Genomic DNA, 24,057 nt, shown 5'->3' on the forward strand with positions numbered 1-24,057 from the left:
CTCTCTTACTTTGTCTCAGATTCCCCTCTCCCTCCCTATGTCCTAAAATCCATTCTCTACATCTGTATCTTTATTCTTCCCTGCCATTGGGTTCATGAGTATCATTTTCTTAGATTCCATATATATTTGTTACTATACGATATTTGTTTTTCTCTTTCTGACATACTTCACTCTTTATGACAGACTCTAGGTCCATTCACCCCACTACAAATAATTCAATTTCATTCCCTTTTATGGCTGAGTAATATTCCATTGTATATATTGCCACATCTTCTATATCCATTCATCTGTTGACGGACATTTAGGTTGCTTCCATGTCCTGGCTATTGTAAATAATGCTGCAATGAACATTGTGAATTATGTTTTTTTCAGGGTATATGCCCAGTAGTCATATGATAGTTCTAGTTTTAGTTTTTTAAGGCCTCTCCATACTGTTTTCCATAGTGGCTGTATCAATATACATTCCTACCAAAACTTCAGGAGGGTTCCCTTTTTTCCACTCCCTCTCCAGCATTTACTGTTCCTAGATTTTCTGATGATGGCCATTCTGAATGATGTGGTTTTGATTTGCATTTCTCTAATGATTAGTGATATTGAGCATCTTTTCATGTGTTTGTTGGCCATCTGTATGTCTTCTTTGGAGAAATGTCTAGTTAGGTCTTCTGGCCATTTTTGGGTAGGGTTGTTTGTCTTTTTGATATTGAGCTGCATGAGCTGCTTGTATATTTTGGAGATTAATCCTTTGTCAGTTGCTTCATTGGCAAATATTTTCACCCATTCTGAGGGTTGTCTTCTTGTCTTATTTATGGTTTCCTTTGCTAGGCAAAGACTTTTAAGTTCCATTTTTGATTTTAGTTTCTATATCCATTACTCTAGGAGGTGGGTCAAAAAGTATCTTGCTGTAATTTATGTCATAGAGTGTTCTGCCTATGATTTCCTGTAAGAGTTTTATAGTGTCTGGCCTTACCTTTAGCTTTTTAATCCATTTTGAATTTATTTTTGTGTATGGTGTTAGAGAGTGTTCTAATTTCATTCTTTTACATGGAGCTGTCCAGTTTTCCAAGAAACACTTATTGAAGAGACTGTCTTTTCTCCATTGTATATTCTTTCTTCCTTTGCCAAAGATAAGGTGACCATATGTGTGTGGGTTTATCTCTGAGCTTTCTATCCTGTTCCATTGATCTGTATTTCTGTTTTTGTGCCAGTACCATACTGTCTTGATCACTGTAGCCTTGTAGTATAGTTTGAAGTCAGGGAACCTGATTCCTCCAGCTCTGTTTTTCCTTCTCAAGATTGCTTTGGCTATTTGGGATCCTTTGTGTTTCCATATAAGTTGTAAAATTTTTTTTTCTAGTTCTGTAAAAAATGCCATTGGTACTTTGATAGGGATTGCATTGAATCTGTAGGTTGCTTTGGGTAATACAGTCATTTTCACAATGTTGATTCTTCCAATCCAAGAAGTATGTCTATCTGTTTGTATCATCTTTGATTCCTTTCATCAGTGTCGTATAATTCTCTGTATATGGGTCTTTTGCCTCCTTAGGTAGGTTTATTCCTAGGTATTTTATTCTTTTTGTTGCAAAGGTAAATGGGAGTGTTTCCTTAATTTCTCGTTTTGATTTTTCATTGGTAGTTATAGGAATGCAAGAGATTTCTGTGCATTAATTATGTATCCTGCTACTTTACCAATATCTTTGATTAGCTCTAGTAGTTTTTCTGGTAGCATCTTTAGGGTTTTCTACATATAGTTTCATGTCATCTGCAAGCAGTGACAGTTCTACTTCTTTTCCAATTTGGATTCTTTTATTTCTTTTTCTTCTCTGATTCATGTGGCTAAAACTTCCAAAACTATGTTGAATAATTGTGGTGAGAGTGGGCACCCTTGTTTTGTTCCTGATCTTAGAGGAAATGCTTTCATTTTTTCACCATTGAGGATTATGTTGGCTGTGGGATTGTCATATTATATGACCTTTATTACATTGAGGTAGGTTCCCTCTATGCCCACTTTCTGGAGAGTTTTCATCATAAATGGGTGTTGAATTTTGTTAGAGGCTTTTTCTGCATCTATTGATATTATCATATGGTTTTTATCCTTCAATTTGTTAATATGGTGTATCACATTGATTGATTTGCATATATTGAAGAATTCTTGCATTCCTGGAATAAACTTCACTTGATCATGGTTTATGATCCTTTTGATGTGCTGTTGGATTCTATTTGCTAGTATTTTGTTGAGGATTTTTGCATCTATTTTCATCAGTGGTAGTGGCCTGTAATTTTCGTTTTTTGTGACATCTTTAGTTTTGGTATCAGGGTGATGGTGGCCTCATAGAATGAGTTTGGCACTGTTCCTCCCTTTGCTACATTTTGGAAGAGTTTGAGAGGATAGGTGTTTGCTCTACTCTAAATATTTAACAGAATTTGCCTGTGAAGCCATCTGACCCTGGGTTTTTGTTTATTGGAAGATTTTTAATTACAGTTTCAATATCAGTGCTTGTGATTGGTCTGTTCATATTTTCTGTTGCTTCCTGGTTCAGTCTTGGAAGGTTGTAGTTTTCTGAGTTTGTCCAGTTCTTCCAGGTTGTCCATTTTATTGGCACGTAGTTGCTTTTAGTAGTCTCTCATGATCCTTATTTCTTCAGTGTCAGTTGTTACTTCTTTTTCATTTCTGATTCTGTTGATTTGAGTCTTCTCCCTTTTTTTCTTGATAAGTCTGGCTATAGGTTTATCCATTGTGCTTATCTTCTCAAAGAACCAGCTTTTATTTTTATTGATCTTTGCTCTTGTTTCCTTCATATCTTTTTCATTTATTTCTGGTCTGATCTTTATGTTTTCTTTCCTTCTGCTATCTTTGGGATATCTTTGTTCTTTCTCTAATTGCTTTAGATGTAAGGTTAGGTTGTTTATTTGAGATTTTACTTGTTTCTTGTGGTAGGATTTTATTGCTATGAACTTCCCTCTTAGAACTGCTTTTGCTGCATCCCATAGGTTTTTGGTCGTCTTGTTTTCATTGTCATTTCTTTCTAGGTGTTTCTTTATTTCCTCTTTGATTTCTTCAGTGATCTCTTGGTTATTTAGTAGCATATTGTTTCACCTCCATATGTTTGTATTTTTTTCCTGTAATTGATATCTAGTCTCATAGTGTTGTGTCCAGAAAAGATGCTTCATACAATTTCAGTTTTCTTAAATTTATTGGGGCTTGATTTGTGACCAAAGTTGTGATCTATCCTGGACAGTGTTCCATATGCACTTGAGAAGAAAGTGTATTCTGTTGTTTTTGGATGGAATGTCCTATAAATATAAATTAATACCATGTGGTCTAATGTGTCATTCAGAGCTTGTGTTTCTTTATTTAATTTCCATTTGGATGATCTGTCCATTGGTGTAAGTGGGGTGTTAACGTCCCCTACTCTTATTGTGGTACTGTCAAATTCCCCTTTTATGGCTGTTACCATTTGCCTTATGTATTATGGTGTCCCTATGTTAGATGCAAAAATATTTACAATTGTTATATCTTCTGATTGGACTGAGCCCTTTATCTTTCTTTGTCTCTTGTAACAGTCTTTATTTTAAAGTCTATTTTGTCTGATATGAGTATTGGTACCCCAGCTTTCTTTTGATTTCCATTTGTATGGAATATCTTTTTCCATCCCCTCACTTTCAGTCTGTATGTGTCCCTAGTTCTTAAGTGTGTCTCTTGTAGACAGCATACGTATGATTCTTGTTTCTGTATCCATTCAACCAGTCTGTGTCTTTTGGTTGGAGCATTTAATCCATTCACATTTAAGACAGTTATAAATATGTATGTTCCTATTGTTGTTTTCTTGATTGGGGTTTGGTTTTGCAGGTGCTTTTCTTCTTTTGTGTTTCCCACTTAGAGAAGTTCCTTTAGCATTTGTGGTAGGGCTGGTTTGGTGGTGCTGAATTCTCTTAACTTTTGCTTGTCCATCAAGCTTTTGATTTCCCCTCAAATCTGAATGAGATCCTTGCTGAGTAGAGTAACCTTGGTTGTAGGTTTTTCCTTTTCATCACTTTAAATATAATCCTGCCACTTCCTTCTAGCCTGCAGAGTTTCTGCTGAAAGATCAGCTGTTAGCCTTATGGGGATTCCCTTGTATGTTATTTGTTGCTTTTCCCTTGCTGCTTTTAATATCTTATCTTTGTATTTAACTTTTGATAATTTGATTAATATGTGTCTTGGCATGTTTCTCCTTGGGCTTATCCTATATGGGACTCTCTGAATTTCCTGGACTTGATTGACTATTTCCTTTCCCATGTTAGGGAGGTTTTTGACCATAATCTCTTTAAATAATTTCTCAGATCCTTTCTTTTTCTCTTCTTCTTCTTTTGGAGCATTTAATGTTGTCCCAGAGGTCTCTGAGACTGTCAATTCTTTTCATTCTTTTTTCTTTACTCTGCTCCATTCTATCTTCCTGGTCACTTATCTGTTCTTCTGTCACAGTTATTCTGCTATTGATTCCTTCTAGAATACTTATAATTTCAGTTATTGTGTTGTTCATATTTCATATTGTGTTGTTTGTTTGCTCTTTAGTTCTTCTAGCTCCTTGTTAAACATTTATTTTATTTTCTCCATCTATGCCTCCATGTTATTTCTGAGATCTTGGATCATCTTTACTATCATTACTCTGAATTCTTTTTCAGGTAGACTGCCTATCTCTTCATTTGTTTGGTCTTGTAGTTTTTTACCTTGTTCCTTCATCTGCTGCTTCTTTCTCTATCCTCTCATTTTGTTTAACTTACTGTGCTTGGGGTCTCCTTTTCTCAGGCTTCAGGGTTGTAGTTCTTAATTCTGTTGTCTGTCCCCAGTGGGGAGGTTTTTTCTGGCTTGTGTAGGCTTTCTGATGGGGGGGACTGGTGCCTGTGTTCTTGTGTGTGGACTTGGATCTTGTCCATCTGATGTGTAGGGACACATCCAGTGGTGTGTTTTGGGGTGTCTGTGAGCTTAGTATGACTATAGGCAGTCTGTCTGCTAATGGGTGGGGTTGTGTTCCTGTCTTGCTAGTTTGGAATGAGGCCTCCAGCACTGGAGTTTGCTGGCCACTGGGTGGAGCTGTATCTTAATGTCAAGATGGAGACCTCTGGGAGAGTGCTCATGGATTAATATTCCATGCGGTTGGGAGTTCTCTGGTAGCCAAAGGCCCTCAGAAGGTCTTGGACTCTTCTGCCTCAAAGGTCCAGGCCTGACCCCTGGCTGGGGCACCAAGACCCTGCAAGCTGCACAGCATGGGGGAAAAGGAAGAAGAAGGAAAGAAAAAGAAAGATGAAAAAGAAAGAAAGGAAAAAAGGAAGGAAAGAAAAAGAATAGACAAAACCCCAAGGCAAGTGATAAAAGCAAAACTAAACAGATAAAATCACACAAACAGATGTACACACATGCACTCACAAAAAGAAGAAAAGAGAAGAAAAAGAGAAAAAAAGAGAGAGAAAACAAAGAAGAGAGCAACCAAACCAATAAACAAACCCATATACAAAAATATATACTAATGACTAAACTGACAAATACATAGAACCAGGAATAAGTCAAAAACAGAAAGCAAACCAGGAAGTCTGCCAATACTTCTAGGTAGGTCTCTGCACCTGCTATGGGCACTGTGGTGTCAACTCAGACTCTGATCTGGCCTTACTCCTGTGTATACTTGCCCCCAAAGTCCACAGTTGCCCTCAAAGTCCACAGCCTCAATTGTAGGAACACTTATCTAGTCAGGTAATCCACAGATGCAGGGTCTACCAAGCCTATTGTGGGTATTTAATCTGCTCCCCTTGCATCTGTTCCCCTTTCTCTTCTTTGATCCTGCAGTCCCAGGGGATCAGTTTTGGTTTTGGTCCCTTCTCTGCATGTGGGCCACTCTCAGGTGTTGGTTCCTTGCACAGGCAAGAGGGGGTAAGAGTGGCTGATTAGGGCTCACTTGCTCATTCAGGCCGGGGGGAAGGGGGAGGGATGTGGTAGTTCAGTTGAAATGTGTGGGAGGTCCCTGCAGCAGCAGAGGTTGGTATGAGCCTGAGGTGTGCCCTGTGTTGGTCCCAGAATTTGGTACCCTTTGTGGTGGCGGGCTGCACTGGCTGCCAGGAGGGTGTGGATAATGAACTGCCTTGAACACGGGACCCTTGGTGGCCATGGCAGCAGGCTCTGTGTTCTGATATAACAGCCGCAGCTCGTGGTGACACTTGTGTGGGCATTGCCCTGCCATCTATGAGCATGTGGAGCAGGAAGCTCCCATGGCAGCCTGCCTCCTGAGCACCCTGAAACAAAAGTCTCCTGCCTCTCCATCAGGCCCAGGCTTTCCCCCAAACTCCTTCCTGGCCAGCTGTGGTACACTAGCCCCCCCAGCTTGTCCTCATGCAGCAAACCCTAGTCCTCTCCCTAGGGTCTGTCCTCCAAAGCCCAAGCCTTGGCATCCAGCCCCCACCCAACCCAGCGGGCAAGTAGATAAGCATCTCAGTTTGGGAAGTGTTGGTCAGCACCAATCCTCAGTGCAGCGATCTCTCCACTTTGCCCTCTATGCCCCTATTGCTGCTGTCTCCTCCAGGGGCTCCAAAGCTCCCCCTGTTCCTGCCAGTGAGGGGGCTTCCTAGTGTGTGGGAGCTTTTACCCCTTCACAGCTCCCTCCCAGAGGGGCAGGTCTCTGGATTTCTTTGTCTCTTTTTTTCCCTTTTTTCTTTTGCTCTACCCAGTTTTATGGGGATTTTCTTGCCTTTTTGAAAGTCTGAGGTCCCCTGCCAGCATTCAGTAGGTGTTCTATAGGAGCTGTTCCACTTGTAGATGTATTCTTCATGTATTTTGGGGGAGGAAGGTGATCTGCATGTCTTAGTCCTCCTCCATCCTCTTTTCTCCTCTTCAATTTCTTAATGCAGTGTATCACATAGATTGTTTTGCAGATATTGAATTATCCTTGAATCCTGGGATAAATACCACTTGATCATGGTGTATATTTTCTTGTTGAATTTAGTTTGCTAATACTTTGTGGAGGATTTTTGCATCTATGCTCATCAGTGACATTGGCCAGTAGTTTTCTTTTTTCATGGTGTCTGACTTGTTTTGGTGTCAGGGTGGCCTCCTTGAATGAGTTCAGAAGCCTCCTCTGCAGTCTTTGGAATGGTTTGAGAAGGGTTGATGTTGACTCTTCTTTAAGTGTTTGCTAGAATTCACCTGTGAGGCCATGTGGTCCTAGACTTTTGTTATTTGGGAGTTTTTTTTTTTTAATTGCTGATTTAATTTTATTACTGGTAATTGGTCTGTTTATTTTCTATTTCTTCCTGATTCATACTTGTGAGATTGTATGTTTCCAGGAATTTGTTCGTTACTTTTAGGTTTTCCAATACTTGTTGGCAAGTAATTGCTCTAGTAATTTCTTATAGTTCTTTGTATTTCAGTGATGTCAGTTGTAACTTCCCCTTTTTTATTTCTTTTTTTTTTTATTTATTTGGGCCCTCCCTTTTTTTCTTGATGAGTCTGGATTAAGAGTTATCAATTTTGTTTTTCTTTTCAAAGAAACAGCTCTTACTTTCATTGATCTTTTCTATTGTTTATAGTTAGTCTATTTTTCATGTATTTCTGCTCTGATCTTAAAGATTTTGTTCCTAATTTAAGGTTTTATTTGTTCTTTTTCTAGTTTCTTTAGGTTAGGTTATTTGAGATTTTTCTTTTTCCCTGAGTTAGGGTTGCATCACTGTAAATATCCCTCTGCTTTAGCAGCATACCATAGATTTTGTATCATTTTTATTTGTCTCCATGTATTTTTAAATTTCTTCCTTGATATTTTTCAGTCACCCATTGATTGTTTTGTAGCATATTGTTTAGCCTCCACATGTTTCTGGTTTCACAGCTTTTTCCTTGTAGATGGTTTCTAGTTTCATACCATTGTGGTCAGAAAAGATACCTGATATGATTCTTAAATTTATTGAAACTTGTTTTCTGGCCTAGCATGTGAACTACTCTGGAGATTGTTCTGTGTTCCCTTGAAAGAATATGTACTCTGCTGCTTTTAGATGTAAAGTTCAATACATGCCTTTTCAGTTCCTTTGGTCTAATATGTAGTTTAAGACCAGTGTTTCCATACTGATTTTCTGTCTGGATGATCTATTTATTATTGTAAGTGAGGTGTTCCTAGTATTGTGTTACTGTCAATTTCTCCCTTTATATTTCTTAATATTTGCTGTATGTATTTAAGTGCTCCTATGTTGGGCATATATACATTTACATTTGTTATATCTTTTTATTGAATCAATCCTTTTATCATTATGTAATGTCCTTCTTTCTCTCTTTTTATAGTCTTTGTTTAAAGTCTGTTTTGTCTGATGTGACTATTGCTAACCCAGCTGTCTTTTCATTTCCATTTGCATGGCATACTTTTTCCATCCCTTCACTTTCAGCTTTTGTATCTTTAGATATGAAGTGAGTCTCTTGCAGGCAGCATATATAGTTCTTGTTTTTATGTTTAATCCATTAAGCCACTCCCTGTGTTTTGATTGGAGAATTTAGTTTATTTACATTTAAGGTAATTTTGATAGATATGTACTTATTGACATTTTGTTAATTCTTTGGGGGATTTGTATAGTTCTTTTTTGTTCCTTAGTTCTTGTGCTATTTTCTCTTTTGATTTGATGACTATTTTAATGTTATGTTTGGATTCCTTTCTTTTTTGTATGTGTATCTCTATTATACTTTTTTGGTTTGTATCTCCCATGGCATTTATATATAACAACCTATATATATCCATGATTATTTAAACTTGCTGATCTCTTAAGTTGAAACACATTCTAACAACAATGAATTTTTACTCCCCTGCCACATTTAATGTTTTTGATTTCATATTTTGTATCTTTTTCTTTTGTATATCTTTTAACTACTTATTGTGACTATAAATAATTTTTTACTACTTTTGTCTTTTAACCTTCCTACTAGCTTTACAAGTGGTTGATCTACCACCTTTACACATATTTGCCTTTACCAATGAGATTTTCTTTTCATAATTTTCATATTTCTAGTTGTGGTCTTTTCTTTTTCACTTAGAAAAGTCCCTTTAACATTTATTGTAAAGCTAGATTAGTGGTGCTGAACTCCTAGGCTTTGCTTGTCTGTAAAACTCTTTATCTCTCCTTCAAATCTAAATTATACCATTGCTGAGTAGAATCTTCTTGGTTGTAAGTTTTTTCTTTCATCACTTTTAAATGTATCTCATCAGTTGCTTGTGGCCTGAAAAGTTTCTGCTGAAAAGTCAGCTGATAGTCTTATGGAAGTTCTTATGTGTAATTAGTTCCTTTTCCCTGGCTGCTTTTAAGATTCTTTCTTTAATTTTTGTCATTTAAATTACAATTTGTCTTGGTGTGGATCTCTTTGAGCTTATTTTGTTTGGGACCTTCCATACTTCCTGGACCTGGATGTCTGTTGTTTTTCTCAGGTTACAGAAGTTTTTAGCATAAGTTTTCTTCCTCTGTCTCTCTTTTCCTTCTGGGCCCTCTATAGTGGTAATGTTACTTACCTTGATGTTTTCCCAGAGGTCTTGTAAACTATTTTAATTTTTTAAAATTCTTTTTCCTTTTCTCTGTTCAGCTTAGGAGATTTCCACTACTCTGTCTTCCAATCACTGATCCATTCCTCCTACTGTTGATTCCTTCAGTGTATTTCTATTTCAGTCATTGTACTCGTCAGCTATGTTTAGTTTTACTTACTAACTCTTAAATTTCTCACTTTGTTCATCCATTCTTATCTTGAATTTGTCAAGCCTCTTTATGATTATTAGCTTAAACTCTTTATTGTGTAGATTGCTTATCTCTCCTTTGCCTAGTTCGCCTTCTGGGGTTTTATCTTGTTCCTTCATTTGGAGCATATTCCTCTGTTCCTCATTTTGCCAAATTCTCTGTTTTTATTTCTATGTATTAGGTAGATCAGTTATGTTTCCTGATCTTGAGGAAGTGGACTTATATAGGAGACATCATATTGGGCCTAGCAAAACACTCCCCTCTGTTCACCAGAGCTATATATTCTAGTTGTACCCACTATGTGGGCTGCGTGGGCATTCTGTTATGGTGGAACCAACTACTATGGGTGCAGTGACAGATGGGACTTTTCTTTGACCCAGTTGCCTAGGTGTCCCAGCTTTGTAGTAGCTGATAGGCAGGGCCAGATCCCGGTGTGACTAGCTTCATGGTCTGGGGAGTCCCAGGGCTGGTGTCAGTCCACTATTGGGTAGGGCTGTGTTTCAGGGTGACTAACTGTGGGGTCCAAGGTATCTAGGGCTGGGGCAGGCCAGGTCTTGGGGCAGATAGTGGGCAGAGCTGGGTCCCTTGTAGCTGGCTCCTTGCTTTGGTGTTCCCAGAGCTGATGCCAATTTGCTAAAATACAGATAAATCCCCAGCACTAATATGTAAGACGGAGAACTCCAAAATGGTGCTTGCCAGCACCAGTGTCCTTTTGATAGAGCAAGCTCCTAAAAAGGCTGCCACCACTGCCTGTGTCCCCTGGGAGAGTTGCAGTTGCCATCTGTCTCTCTGGGAGGCTCTCGAAGATCAGCAATTGGGTCTGACCCAGAATTCTTTTAAATTACTCTTTCACTGTGAATCTCAGATTGTGTGAGATTTTGTCTGTTCCCTTTAAGACTGGAGTCTCTGTTGCCTATAGCTCTCCAGTTCTCCTGTATGCAAGCCCCACTGGCCTTCAAAGCCAGATGTTCTGGGGGCTCATTTTTCCAGTATAGAACCACCAGTTTGGGAGCTCAATGTGGTAGTTGGACTTCTCACTTCTTGGAGAGAACCTCTGAAATTGTGGTTTTCTTTCACTTTGTGGGTTGCCTACCTAGGGGTCTGGATCTTGACTGTACTGCATCTCCATTTGTCCTACCCATCTCATTGTGGAAAATCTTTTCTTGTAGTCTTCAGGTTGTTGCTGTCAATAGTGGCTCTGTAAATAGTTGTAAGTTTGTTGTGCCCGTGGTAGGAAGTAAGCTCAGGATTTTCCTATTTTACCATTTTGGTCATACCTCCTTAAGAAATAGTAATGTTATATATAGATAAACCCAAATAAACACTTGTTGAAAAGTGTTGTCTTTGTGTAAGGAGAATGAGGTCACGGTATGGTGGAGGGGAGAACCTGTTTTTAGAAATAAGTTTATAGAATTATTTGACTTTTTAAACTATATGGATTTTAGCTTTGATTTAAACAGTTAAATCAAATTTTTTGACTAATAATTCTATGCGTGTTATTCAATTTCAAAAATATTTGTTGATCATTTGTTACAAAATGTACATTTAAAAAAATCCATACAAAACTGTAATTTGTTTTAAAACTGGACAGAAACAATGGGAAAAGGATTTGGAAAAAATCCTTTGGAATAAAAGAAAAAAAAACTCCATAGGTGTTCTCAAATTAAATACAATAAAAGCATACAAATAAATATTCTTTCCATTGATAATTTGGAAGATGAAAGAAGTTTTTCTTAAATTATAAGTTAAGGTATGGTTTTTACTCAAACTTTAAAATTGCAAGGATAAAAAAAGCTCACTGTCTTGTCTTTTTTTTGCTGTTTAATAACTTTAAAAAATTTTTTATTGAAGTATAGTTGATTTACAATGTTGTGTTGGTTTCAGGTGTACAGCAAAGTGATTCAGTTATATATATATTTTTTTTCTTTTTCTTTATAGGTTATTACAAAATATTGAGTATAGTGAGAGGAGGTGAGCTCAAGGTCCTTCTGCTCTGCCATCTTCCCAATGTCTTTTTCTTAGTTTCACTTATTATAATACCACATTACCATGTATCTCTAGACCATGTTGCCAAGCCATAGTTCTCATAAGTTTTCATTTCACTACACTAAAAAATATTGTGAATGATCTTTGAAGATCTGTTCCTTGAGGTAAAAGACTGAAGCCCCAACATTGAGATTAAATATTGTCTTTGTTGTTCAAGACAAGGGCCAACCAAGCCAGAAGTCCTGTCAATTCAGTGGCCTGGAAAACGATCAAGTCGTCGAGTCCAGAGACACAACAGCTTCTCCCCCAGCAGCCCTCAGTTTGATGTCTATGGTCCAGGTAATGAAGCTTTGTCATTTTTCTTCAAGTTGACTCAATTGTATTTTCATATTGACTTATTTAAAAAGGAAAAAAAGGCAGCTAAAACAGTAATAATGGAATGATTTTCTTATACCAAACAAGTTTGTCTGAAACCAATTTGGTAAAGATTCTAAGATATTAAGAACTGGGGTGGTGATCCTAATCATCAGTTGTGTCAGAATCCTAGCAGTTGTGCCTGGGCAGTACACAGAGACATGGGTAAGGAAGAAAGTGACTCAATCACCTAATATGTGAAAGACTTGAGACCTATAGGAATCCTCATCATCTCCAAGCAAAGGAGATGCCCTTTAGTCTGCATCCTGATCCCAGATCCCCAAGCTTGCTTAAGCATACTTTAAATTCATTTTAGGAGGATTATTATTTCCTTTCATAATAGGACTAAAGTTATAGCAGCTTTTAAAGTGTATAATGTAGTATATGATTTACTAGACTGAGACCTTAATAATATTTATTAGGTTATTATATTTTAACTATGTCTTTTATATTAATTACTTTTAAATCAGTTTGAAATATAAAAACTTATGTTGATAGAGTAATTTTTATAAAATATGAATATATATGCATATGTATGAATATATGTATCTATATATGTACATGCACATATCACTTGAACATGTTATTTTAACATAAATGAATATTTAAATATCTATCATTTCAGAAAATCAACTTATAGATATAGCTTGTGTTTGCACAGATTGTACTGGAAAGATTTCAAAGTGATTTCTTGAACACTGTCTTATTTTATCCTAGCACCTTATAAGATGGATGTTAGTATCTCCATTTCCCCAGAAAGTAAAGCTATTTGTATAAAGATAATGGATTATTAGTCATTTTTTTATAGTGAAACAATCTCAAAATCTCAGTGATTACAAGTGGAAATATTTGGTTCTTTTCTCTTATGGGTCTATGGTTGATTGTGATTTGAGTGATCTCAGCTGGATGTGGTACCAGCCTGTAGATGAATTCAGCTCCACACCTCATGTAGTTTCTTAGGATCAGGGACTACCTGGAGCAATATCTTCTCCTGGTCAGTATCAAAAATACAGACATCCAGGAAAAATCATACAGCTCATTTAGAACCACTGTAGGAGTGGCCAAGATGGTGGAGTAGAAAGACCCTAAGCTCATCATCTCCCGTGGTCACACCGGAATTACAACTATTTACATAACAACTATTGATGAGAAAGACCAGAAGACTAGCAGAAAAGATCTTCTACAACTAGATACATTAAAAAGGAATCACAACAAGATGTATAGGAGGGGCAGAGAAGTGGCATGGTCAAGATCCATATACCTAAAAGGGTGACCCACAAATGAGAGGATAATTACAATCACAGAGATTCTCCACAAGTGAGCAAGAGGTTCAAGCCACACATTAGGCTTTATAGTCTGGGGTTCTACACCAGGAAAACAAACCCCCTAGAACATTTGACTTTGACTGTCAGCAGTGCTTACCTTTGGGAGAGCCAGAAGGCTGTGTGATATAGAGACTCCACTCTTAAAGTGTGCACACAAAAAATTCACATGCTCTGGGATACAGGTAAGAAGTAGTGACTTGAAAAGAGAATGGGTCAGACCTACCTGCTGATCTTGGACAGCTTCCTAGAGAGGCAGGAAGCAACTGTAACTCACTCTGAGGATGTAAACACTGGTAGCAGCCATTTGGGGGAGCTCATTCTACCCCAAGGACACTGATGCTGGCAGGCACCATTTTGGAATCCTTCCTCTAGGTAATTAGTGCTGAGACCTGGCCCTGCCCACCAGCTTGTGGGCACTAGTACTGAGATGCCTAAAGACAAACAGCTAGTCAGGTGGGGACACAGCAGGCTGGCTGATTTAAGAATCCCTGAGTCCTCAGCAGCTGCAGGACCCAAAGCTATCCACCAAAGGGCCCAAGACCTGGCCTCACCCACTAGAGCACTGGCACTAGTTCCAGGAAACCCCAGGGCCCCACAGTCAGCCATCGAGACCCAACCTCACCCACAGTGGGTTGATTACAAGTCTGGGACACGCCCCCCTCCCCCCAGGGCTCTGAAGCCACAGACCCTGAGACACAGTTCCACTGACAGTGGGCTGACACCAGCCATAGGACTAGCCTCACCCACCACTGAGCAGGCACCAGCCCCAGGATCCCCACCCATCAATAGGCCTACACATCAACCCTGGTACCCTCAAGACACAGCAATCAGAGATCCTGGGACCTGGGTCTGCCCACCAGTGAGCTGGCATTAGGATTGGTATGCTCAAGGCTTCAGTGCAGCCCAATAGCCAGGTGACTCCAATCCTCCAGGCCCCAGCTCCATCTACCAGCAGCCATACACCAGCTCTGAGACACTTTGAACCCCTCAGCCAGCTGCCCTGGGATCCAAGCCCACTCACCAGCAGTCTGACACCAGTTTGGGGCCACCCCAGACCCTGCAGCAAGCCATGTCTGGAACTTGCCACATGCACCAGAAAGGCAAGACCAGATCTGGAACCTGTGGCCCTACAGCCACCCACCCCAGTACCAAGATATACCTGCCATTGGTCCAGCACTAGCTCCAGGAAATCCAGGGCTCTGCAGTCAGCCATGTCATGACCAGCTCTCTCACCCACAAGTGGTTGGTATCCTCTGCCCAAGGCAGGGCCTGGCAACCAACCAGACAAGGGGCTAATCACACCTACCAGACCAGCCATAGAAGTCAACCAGCCAAAATAGAAGGGCCCACACAACACAAATAGGGGGTGAGTTACCACCTGTTCTTCCCAAGCTATTCCAAAAAAATTTTGGAGGAAGGAACACTTCCAAACTCATTGTAAGAGACCAGTATTACCCTGATACCAAAATCTGAAAAGATATCACACACAAAAAGAAAATTTCAAGTCAATATCACTGATGAACATAAATGTAAAAACTCTCAATAAAATTTTAGCAAACAAATTGAGCAATTCATGAAAAGAATCATGAACCATGATCAAGTAATATTTATCCCAGGGATGCAAGGATGCTTCAATATCTGCAAAACAATCTATGTGATACACTACATTAAGAAACTGAAGAATAAAATTCATATAATCATCTCAATAGATGCAGAAAAACCTTTTGACAAAATTCAACATTTATGATAAAAACTCTCTAGGGGGTATAGAGGGAACATTTCTCAACAAAATAAAGGCCATATGTGACAACCCACATCATACTCAATGGTGAGAAGCTAAAAGCATTTCTTCTACGATCAGGAGCAAGACAAGGAAGCCCATTCTCATGACTTCTATTCAACATAGTATTGGAAGTCCTAGCCACACCAATCAGACAAAAAAAAGAAGAAGAAGAAGAAATCCAAACTGAAAAGGAAGATGTAAAACTGTCACTATTTGAAGATGACATGATACTATACATAGGAAATCCTAAAGACACCTCCAAAAAGCTACCAGAACTCAACAATGAATTTGGTAAAATTTCAGGATACAAAACTAATATACAGAAATCTGTTGCATTTCTGTACACTAACAACATAGTATCGGAATAGAAATTATGAAAGCAATCCCATTTACAGTTCTATCAAAAAGAGTAAAATACCTAGGAATAAATATAACTAAGGAGATAAAAAACCTGTACTTGGAAAACAGATGAAAGAAATTGAAGATGACACAAACAGATGGAAAGATATAGCATCTTTGTGGACTAGAAGAATTAATATTGTTAAGATGACCATATTACCCAAGGCAATCTACAGACTCAGTGAAATCTCTGTCAGAATATCAATGCATTTTTCACAGAGCTAGAACAAATAATTCTAAAAGGACAAGGGAACACAAAAGACCCCAAATAGTCAAAACAAACTTCAGAAAGAACAAACCCAGAGGTATAACACTACCTGATTTCAAACTATACTACAAAACTACAGTAATCAAAACAGTGTGGTACTGGCACAAACCCACACACATAGATCCATGGAACAGAATAGAGAGCCCAGAAATGAACCCACACTTTTATGGGCAAACAATCTTTCCTACAACAAAACAGGCAATAATATACAGTGGGAAAAGGAGAGCTTCTTCAATAAATGTTGGGAAAACTGAACAGTTACATGCAAAAGTGTCAAACTGGACTACTCTCTCATGCCATCCACAAAAATAAATTTAAAGTGGATTAAAGACTTAAATGTAAGACCTGAAACCATAGGACTTCTGGAGGAAAACACAGGCAGTGTGCTCTTTGACATTAATCTTAATAATTATCTCTCCTCAGGTAAGGGAAACAATAGCCAATATAAACAAATGGGACTACATCAAACTAAAAGTCTTTTACACTGTGAAGTAAGCTATCAATAAAGTCAAAAGTCTGTCTACTGAATGGGAGAAAATACTTGCAAATGATGTATCTGATAACAGGTTAAATATGCAAAACATACAAAGAACTCATAAGACTCAACATTAAAAAAAAAAAAAAAAACAGAATGAAAAATAGGAAGAAGCCCTGAATAGACATTTTTCCAAAGACAGCATACAGATGGCCAACTGGCATGTGAAAAGATGTTCATCATCACTAATCATCAGGGAAATGCAAATCAAAACTGTAATGAGATATCACCTCACACCTTTCAGAATGGCTATTGTCAAAAGGCCCACAAATAACAAAGGTTGGTGAGGATGTGGAGAAGAGAAAACCCAAGTGCACCACTGGTGGAAATGTAAATTGGTGCAGCCACTATGGAAAACAGTATGGAGTTTCTTCAAAAAACTAAAAGTAAAACTTCCAAATAATCCAACAATTTAACTCCTAGGTATATGTCTAAAGAAAATGAAAACACTAATTCAGAAAGGTTCATGCACTCCAATATTCATAGAAACATTATTTACAATAGCCAAGATATGGAAGCAAAGTAAGTGTACATCAAGAGATGAATGGATAAAGAAGATGTGATACACACACACACGTGCACACACACACACACACAATGGAATATTACTCAGCCGTAAAATAAAAAAGATGAAATATTTCCATTTGAACAACATGGATGGACCTGGAGTGAAAGTCAGACAGAGAAAAACAAATGCTGTATATTATCACTTATATGTGGAATATAAAAAATTAAACAATAGATTGTTCTTTCCATTTTAGCCATTTAGAAAACAGTATTAAACCCAAAATATCCTTCTATGGGACTTTTTTGTAATAGCCACCTTAAATTCTTTTAGGAATAACCCAGAATGGAAAGAAGTTAACTAATTTGCAAATTAAAATATAAGCATAAACTTTGTTTACATATTTATAATATTATTTTTATTGTAAAAGCAGTCTTATTTTTTGTAGTAACTTCTTTGTGGCAATACTACTGCTTCTTTTTGCATCATAATTTTTTTGGTGGGGTTTAAAAGGAGCTTCACTGAAGATGGGAGGTGGAGAAGTGAATTCTAATGTAAAGTACTACCTTCTTATAATTTAGGTCTTATCTTCCTAACATTCAAAGCTAAAACAAGGCTTTATGTTCTTAAATTCAATCACATTCTCCTATCAGGAAATATTAAAAATATAATAAAATAAATAATAATATTTAACATTTAATAATAAATAAAAAGTAAATATAATAAAATAAATAATAAAAATAATTTTAAAACTTCAGCAAATGTTTGTGAAAATATTTTGAGTAAGCTGCCATAAGGATACACAAGGATCCCAGGATGTTTGTGCAGGGGCTAAGACTACAACTTTTCTCCTTTCGCCTTTGCATAATAACATATATAACAGAAACAATAATAGCAGCAGAACTTACATAATACTTAACTTGGTGCTAGATACAGATATGTGTGTATACACATACATACTTAAAAATACTACATACATAGTACATGTATGTGTGTGTGTGTGTATATACCTACACATATGTATGTATGCATATGCACATATACACAGTCCTCACAATGACCTGTGATATTATTATTCCCATTTTAAAAATAAGAAAAGTGAAGCTAGAGATGTTAAGTAGTTTGACCAAAACCAGCAGGCTCCAGAATCTGTACTCTTAACTGCTATGCCATGACCATAGTGTCCACTCAGGTTAGTCCCTAGGGAAAGAGATACTGGATACTTTTCCCTTATACTTCTTTTTGGTTTTTCTTTTTTTTTTTTTTTTTTTGGCACACGGGCTTCGTTGCTCCGTGGCATGTGGGATCTTCCTGGAGCTGGGATCGAACCCGTGACCTCTGCATTAGCAGGCAGATTCTTAACCACTGCGCCACCTAGGAAGCCCCCCCTTATACTTCTTTTTAATTAACCATTTATCCCTTGCTGTGTTCATGGCTATGATTTCCCTGGCTCCTGCCACTGCCCCAGAAGTAAGTTTAGAATTGTTGCTTGGTGCTTTCCTCTTTCCAAAAGAAAACTCAGCTACATCAAGGGGTGGTAAAAATGGCTCAGCAGGATCTGTTCTTTTGACTATCAAAGGCCAGTATAGGCAACAACATAAAAAAAAATAGACTTGTGAAAATGTACCCACTGGAATGCATGGATCTATGGAGATCAATAACTTAGAAAGAACTCATGTGAATATATATATTATATATAATATATATATATATTTTAATGTGTTGATTAGCCAATGACACTGTGTTCTTCCTTCAGGGTAAAAGAAAAGCTCTGAGATACCAAAGCATTCCTGCTCTGTCTAGAGTTTAACATATTGCCCTCATGATTTTCCCCTCAAGGTTTATTAGAAGATAACCAGTGGATGACCCAGATAAACAGACTCCAGAAATTAATTGATAGACTGGAAAAGAAGGTAAGTTCTTCCTTTTTTTTCTTCTCCCTCTGTTTTCAGTAGGTTATGACTCATTATTCCTTATTGCCTTAATATTCATGTCTGCTTCGATAGAATAACAAGGATCTCAATTATGCTGCTTGGTAGTTATTTGGGATTTTTGTTGAAGCAAATATGTTAATTCTCATTCTCCCCACACCCGTCCCTAATTATAGTTAAAATGGGATGTAGGGTTTAAAGTTAAATAAATCTACTGCATTGTCTGACTCAGGTTATCACTAATGTAAGGTAGCAGTGTTCAAATGGCAGCTCTTAGAGGTGACCTGGTTGATGTCTTGGGAATGTTTCAAAGTGATTTAGGGAAATGGCTGTGTGGTATACTAAAAGATGATATTGCACACTCAGCTTCTAGAAATTAGCATCTTAGCTGATGATTTTTGGCGTTAAGACTACCAAATTAGCAAGCAAGTTAGGATATGATGAAGAGTTCTTCAGAACTATATTTTATATTTCCAGTTATTGTATTTTTATTGACTAATTCAATTAGTACCAAGTAGTCCTGATATTATAGTTATATTCCTCTTAAACAGCTTTAATAGAAGAGGTTGCTTTTGTTGATCAGTAAGAATATGTGTTTTCTGTGCATGCCAGGCATGAAGGAAGAAACTCTCTCTCTGCTTGAGAGAGAGTTACTGACTTCCAAGAACCCAGAGTCTACTCATACAAATATTCTATATTAAAAAAATCAAGTTAACAGATTTTTTTAAGTATGCATTAGTACAGAGCCAAGCTCATAGTTAACGCTCAGTTAAATACTTAGTGACTGACTGAGACATGCCAAAGAATTGAGCATATGCTAAAATCTACAGTTGCTAGCCTGAAGGAATGATCATTGCAAACTGGGAAGGACCTCGTGTGGCAGGAAACGCTGAAGGGGGGGCTTTAAAAATGATGACAATTAGGAATTTTGAGTGCAAGTAACAGAAATTACCTCTTTAATAAAAAAGAAATCTCTAGAAGGAAATGGGAGTGTTCACAGAATCAACAGTCTAGAGATGTAGACTTAGGAAAAGTCAGTAGACAAGATAGCCCTAGAGATCAAGGTAAGCAAGAAATACTCACCAGTCTCTCAGGTTATCTCCACTGGAATAAATGAGTTCCAACAATTTCCAGTCTATGGACATTCTGCTCAAGATTCCATTTTCCAGGAGGGAGAGTCTGGTTGGTCTTGTTATGGTTGCGTGCTGGTCTCTTAGATGAGGAAGGAGAGAACACCTTGGTTAATAGTGAAGAGTAGTGTATTAAAAGGAGATGAGATAATTCATTGAAGGAAATTGTATTGTCATTAAAATTGGAATAAATGTTAGTTAGCTAAAACACTAATAAATATTTGCTATGGGAAAATAAATTTTTAGGAAACTGAGAGCAGTTGGAAAGGGCATTCAGGTAAGGTGATGACATGAGCAAAGGTTAAGTAGACCAACCTGGTTAGAGTCTTTCATTTAGGGACATAGTAACAAATAAGATTATATGAATGCTGGTACAAGAGTGTAAAGCAATTATTTTCCAATAAAGAGCTTGAAAAAAAAAAGAAAGAAAAGAAAAAAGATTATATGAATGGATGGGGCCATGTTATGGATGGCCTTAAATAACAGACTAAGGAATTTCGACTTGATCTTGGAGGTAACAGGATGCATTTATTATTTTTCAACAGATAAGTGACATAATAAAAAAGATCCTTTAGATAGAAAATTGGACAGCAAGAATAGGAAATGGATTCAAACGAGATTCAAAGTCAGAGCCACCAAAGCCAGCTATAACAATGACATTAAAGGGCAGGCTGTAAACCTGAGCCCACTGAGATCAAGTATAACAAAAGATGGACATGGACTAAGTGATTGAAAAGAAAACGGTAGATTTGAAAGACTTGAGGTGAGATTAACAGAACCGTTGAATGGGTATGACAGGCAAAAGATGTAGTAATCTCAAACAGGAGTCTGAGGATTTGAGCCCAAGTGTCTGAGACAATTATACCGTTAACAGACAAAGGAGAGACTGTGAGAGAGAATTTGTGAGGTGAGGTGAGAAGGTGACCTGGTTTATTAAATTTCAAGATATAATAGGACACCTAAGAAGAAATAGTCAGATTAGTGTTTGAGAAGCCAGGCCAACAGATTGGGATCTTTTTGTTTTAATTGGAGTATAGTTGTTTGACAATGTTGTGTTAGTTTGTGCTGTACATCAAAGTGAATCAGCTATGTGTATACGTATATCCCCTCTTTTTTCAATTTCCTTCCCATTTAGGTCACCATAGTGCACTGAGTAGAGTTCCCTATGCTATACAGCAGGTTCTCATTTATCTATTATATACATATTAAGGTACGAATGTTAATCCCAATCTCTCAATTCATCCCACCTCCTCTTTCCTCCCTTGGTGTCCATACATTTGTTCTCTCTGTGTCCAGATTGAGATCTTAAGAGCCACCTCCACAGAGGTGAAACCTCAAGTCCTAAGGATGGGTTAGGTCTCTGAAAAGGAGATCCTGTACAAAGAAGAACTGAGTTTAGAGGACATAACTTTGGAGAGTTTCAGTCCCTCTGCCACCACATCATTCTTCACTAAATTTAAACTGACCACTTGTGGGGACAAATAACATAAAATAAGAGTTTGCTGCAAATCAACTTTCCTCCTTTCTAATTTCATTAACTGATATGTGAACTGAAACTAAAATGATTGATAATAAAAACAGTGGCCATGAAAATTCGTTTTCCAATGGTGGAAGGCTTGGAAATGCAGGACCCTATTTGAAAACCAAACCTTGTTAAAACATGAGGATTCAGTTGTTAAATGTTTGGATTCATTTAAAGAATACAAATATTTCTTTTTAAAATGGTTTGGAAGTTCTAAGCAAAGTTGCCCTTCTTGTGGTGTTATAAATGTGTGTCATTATTTTTAAAGAACTAGCTCAAACTCAGGTCATGACTGTTTTTCCCAACTTTAAATCAAAGTATTGTCATGTCTCATTCTTTCCTAGGCTTTTTTCTCCCTTCATTTCTATGGAAGGGTTTCGTTACGAGAACAGTGGCTAAGAGGTTTGCTGAAAGTACAATGTGATGGTCTTCAGCATGGGGCTCTAGCTGTGTGGGACTCAGCATGATCTGTCTTAATGAATGGAGAAACAGTGCAAGTTGGGTTTTTTTTCTACAACTTGTTCTTTACTGTGCTGAATTAGGTTTTTAGAGGAAAAACTATCCAATTGCCAAACAGAAGCTAAGTGCATATTATATTTCATTGCTGGCTATCTTGTCTCCTGCAGTTGTTAGCACTAGATTTGATCTCCACATTAAAAGGGAATGTGTGTAAGTACTGTAAAGGGGAAGCCATGTTATCTTTTCTCACCACTAAGTATCAATGATAAATCTTTCCTGCACTGTAAACCAAGCCCAATATTATTTATATGGGGGAAAAATAACCTTTGAAATTTCTACAAGTTTCTTCAGGCATTCCTTTTATCCACTTCAGCCTCTCTGGGTATTTATGGGATATATTGAGATTTCATCTCATGTTTTGCTTGAACTCTGCAGAAAGCACTGTTCACTGCTTAAACAAAACAGAAAAATCTCTTTAATCTTCATGAAATCCTCAGAGTTCCATCAGATCACAGGATATCCATATTTAAAGGGATATAATTAAGCATGTCACGCTCATACAGTTTAAGTTCTTCTTACCTTAGATTAAAGAAAGTAAAACTGAAAAGTGTGCCTGAGTTCTTGTTAGGCAAACAGCAGTCAATGAGCCCACTATTGTTACAGTTTCTTTATGCAGAGTACTTTTAATGATTCAATTCACATCTATATGCATTATATAAGTTTATCTTCACAGAAGAGCTATGATTTAAATGGGCATTCACTTAGCCATTTGTTTATTCAACTAACATTTATGGAGTATCTACTTTATGCAAGGTACTATTCTGACGGTGAGAATATAGCAGTAATCAAAACAAGGTCCTTGGTATCTGGAAAGACAGACAAACCCCAAGTAAACAAATTCATGAAATGAAGTAATTTCATATAGTGTAAAGTGCTATGAAGAAAATGTAGGGCAACATGATGAAGATGGAGTGTTGGATATTTAAAGTAAGTAATCTAAGGATGTGATATTTGAGTTGAAGTTGGAAAGGTGAGAAAGAGCCAACTAGATGAAGACCTAGGGATAGAGAATTTAAGGCAGTGGCAATACTAAAAGAGAATTACAGAGAAGTTAAATAACTTGCATAAAGTTTGACCACAAGAGAACAGCATAGTTAGAGCTGTATAGCTTTGTTATTAATAGGCTTATACTATTTCAGACAGTCTGGATTTATGTAACTTTCTATGTATTTCTTATCTATTTGAAGGAATTGTTGTGCATAATCCTCACTTGTATTCCAGTTTTGAGAAATAATTGACATACATCGCTATTTAAGTTTAAAGCATAGAGCATGATGGCTTTATTTACATATAATGTGAAATAATTACCACAATACCTTCAGTTAACATCCATCTTGTCATACAAATACAATAAAAAGGAAAGGAAAAAAAAAGAAGGGGAAATATTTATCCTCTTAGGATTTACTCTCTTAACTTTTCTACATACCATACAGCAGTGTTAACTATAATCATCATATGGTTACATTACATCATTAATACTTATAAGGGGAAGTTTGTACCTTTTGACCATCTTCATCCAATTCCCTTCCTCCCACCCTTTGCCTCTGGTAACCAAATATATGATCTCTTTTTCTTTGAGTTTTGGGGGTTTGTTTTTATTTTTTTAGATTCCACATATAAATGAAATCATACGGTATAGTATTTGTCTTTCTCTGTCATTTCTCTTCGTATAACACCTTCAAGTTTCATCCATGTTGTCACAAATGGTAGGATTTCCTTGGTTTTGTGGCTGAATAATATTCCATTATATATATTCATTCTACAAGTTCTTTATCCATTCATCCATTGATGGACACTAAGGTTGTTTACATGTCTTTTGACAATTTTAAATAATGCCACTATGAACATGGGGGTGCAGATATCTTTTCAAGTTAGTGTTTTCATTACCTTTGAATATATTTCCATAAATGTAATTGCTAGATAATATGGTAGTTCTATATTTAATTTTTTGAGGAACCTGAGAAAACCATACTGTTTTCCATAGTGGATGTACCAATTTACAATACCACCAACAGTGCAC

General features: G+C 37.2%; 1 protein-coding gene across 1 annotated transcript in view; it reads left to right on the plus strand.

Annotated features, from left to right (window-relative positions):
* Positions 1 to 24,057, plus strand: part of NECAB1 (N-terminal EF-hand calcium binding protein 1) — a 260,566-nt gene that overhangs the window by 178,061 nt on the left and 58,448 nt on the right. Inside the window, exons 7-8 of the mRNA XM_057736117.1 lie at positions 11,924 to 12,045; positions 18,775 to 18,848. Coding sequence (XP_057592100.1) covers positions 11,924 to 12,045; positions 18,775 to 18,848 — 196 coding nt within the window. The remainder of the gene's footprint in view (positions 1 to 11,923; positions 12,046 to 18,774; positions 18,849 to 24,057) is intronic.

The sequence above is a fragment of the Hippopotamus amphibius genome, chromosome 5, assembly GCF_030028045.1.
Source record: "Hippopotamus amphibius kiboko isolate mHipAmp2 chromosome 5, mHipAmp2.hap2, whole genome shotgun sequence".
NCBI classification, from domain to species: Eukaryota; Metazoa; Chordata; class Mammalia; order Artiodactyla; family Hippopotamidae; genus Hippopotamus; species Hippopotamus amphibius.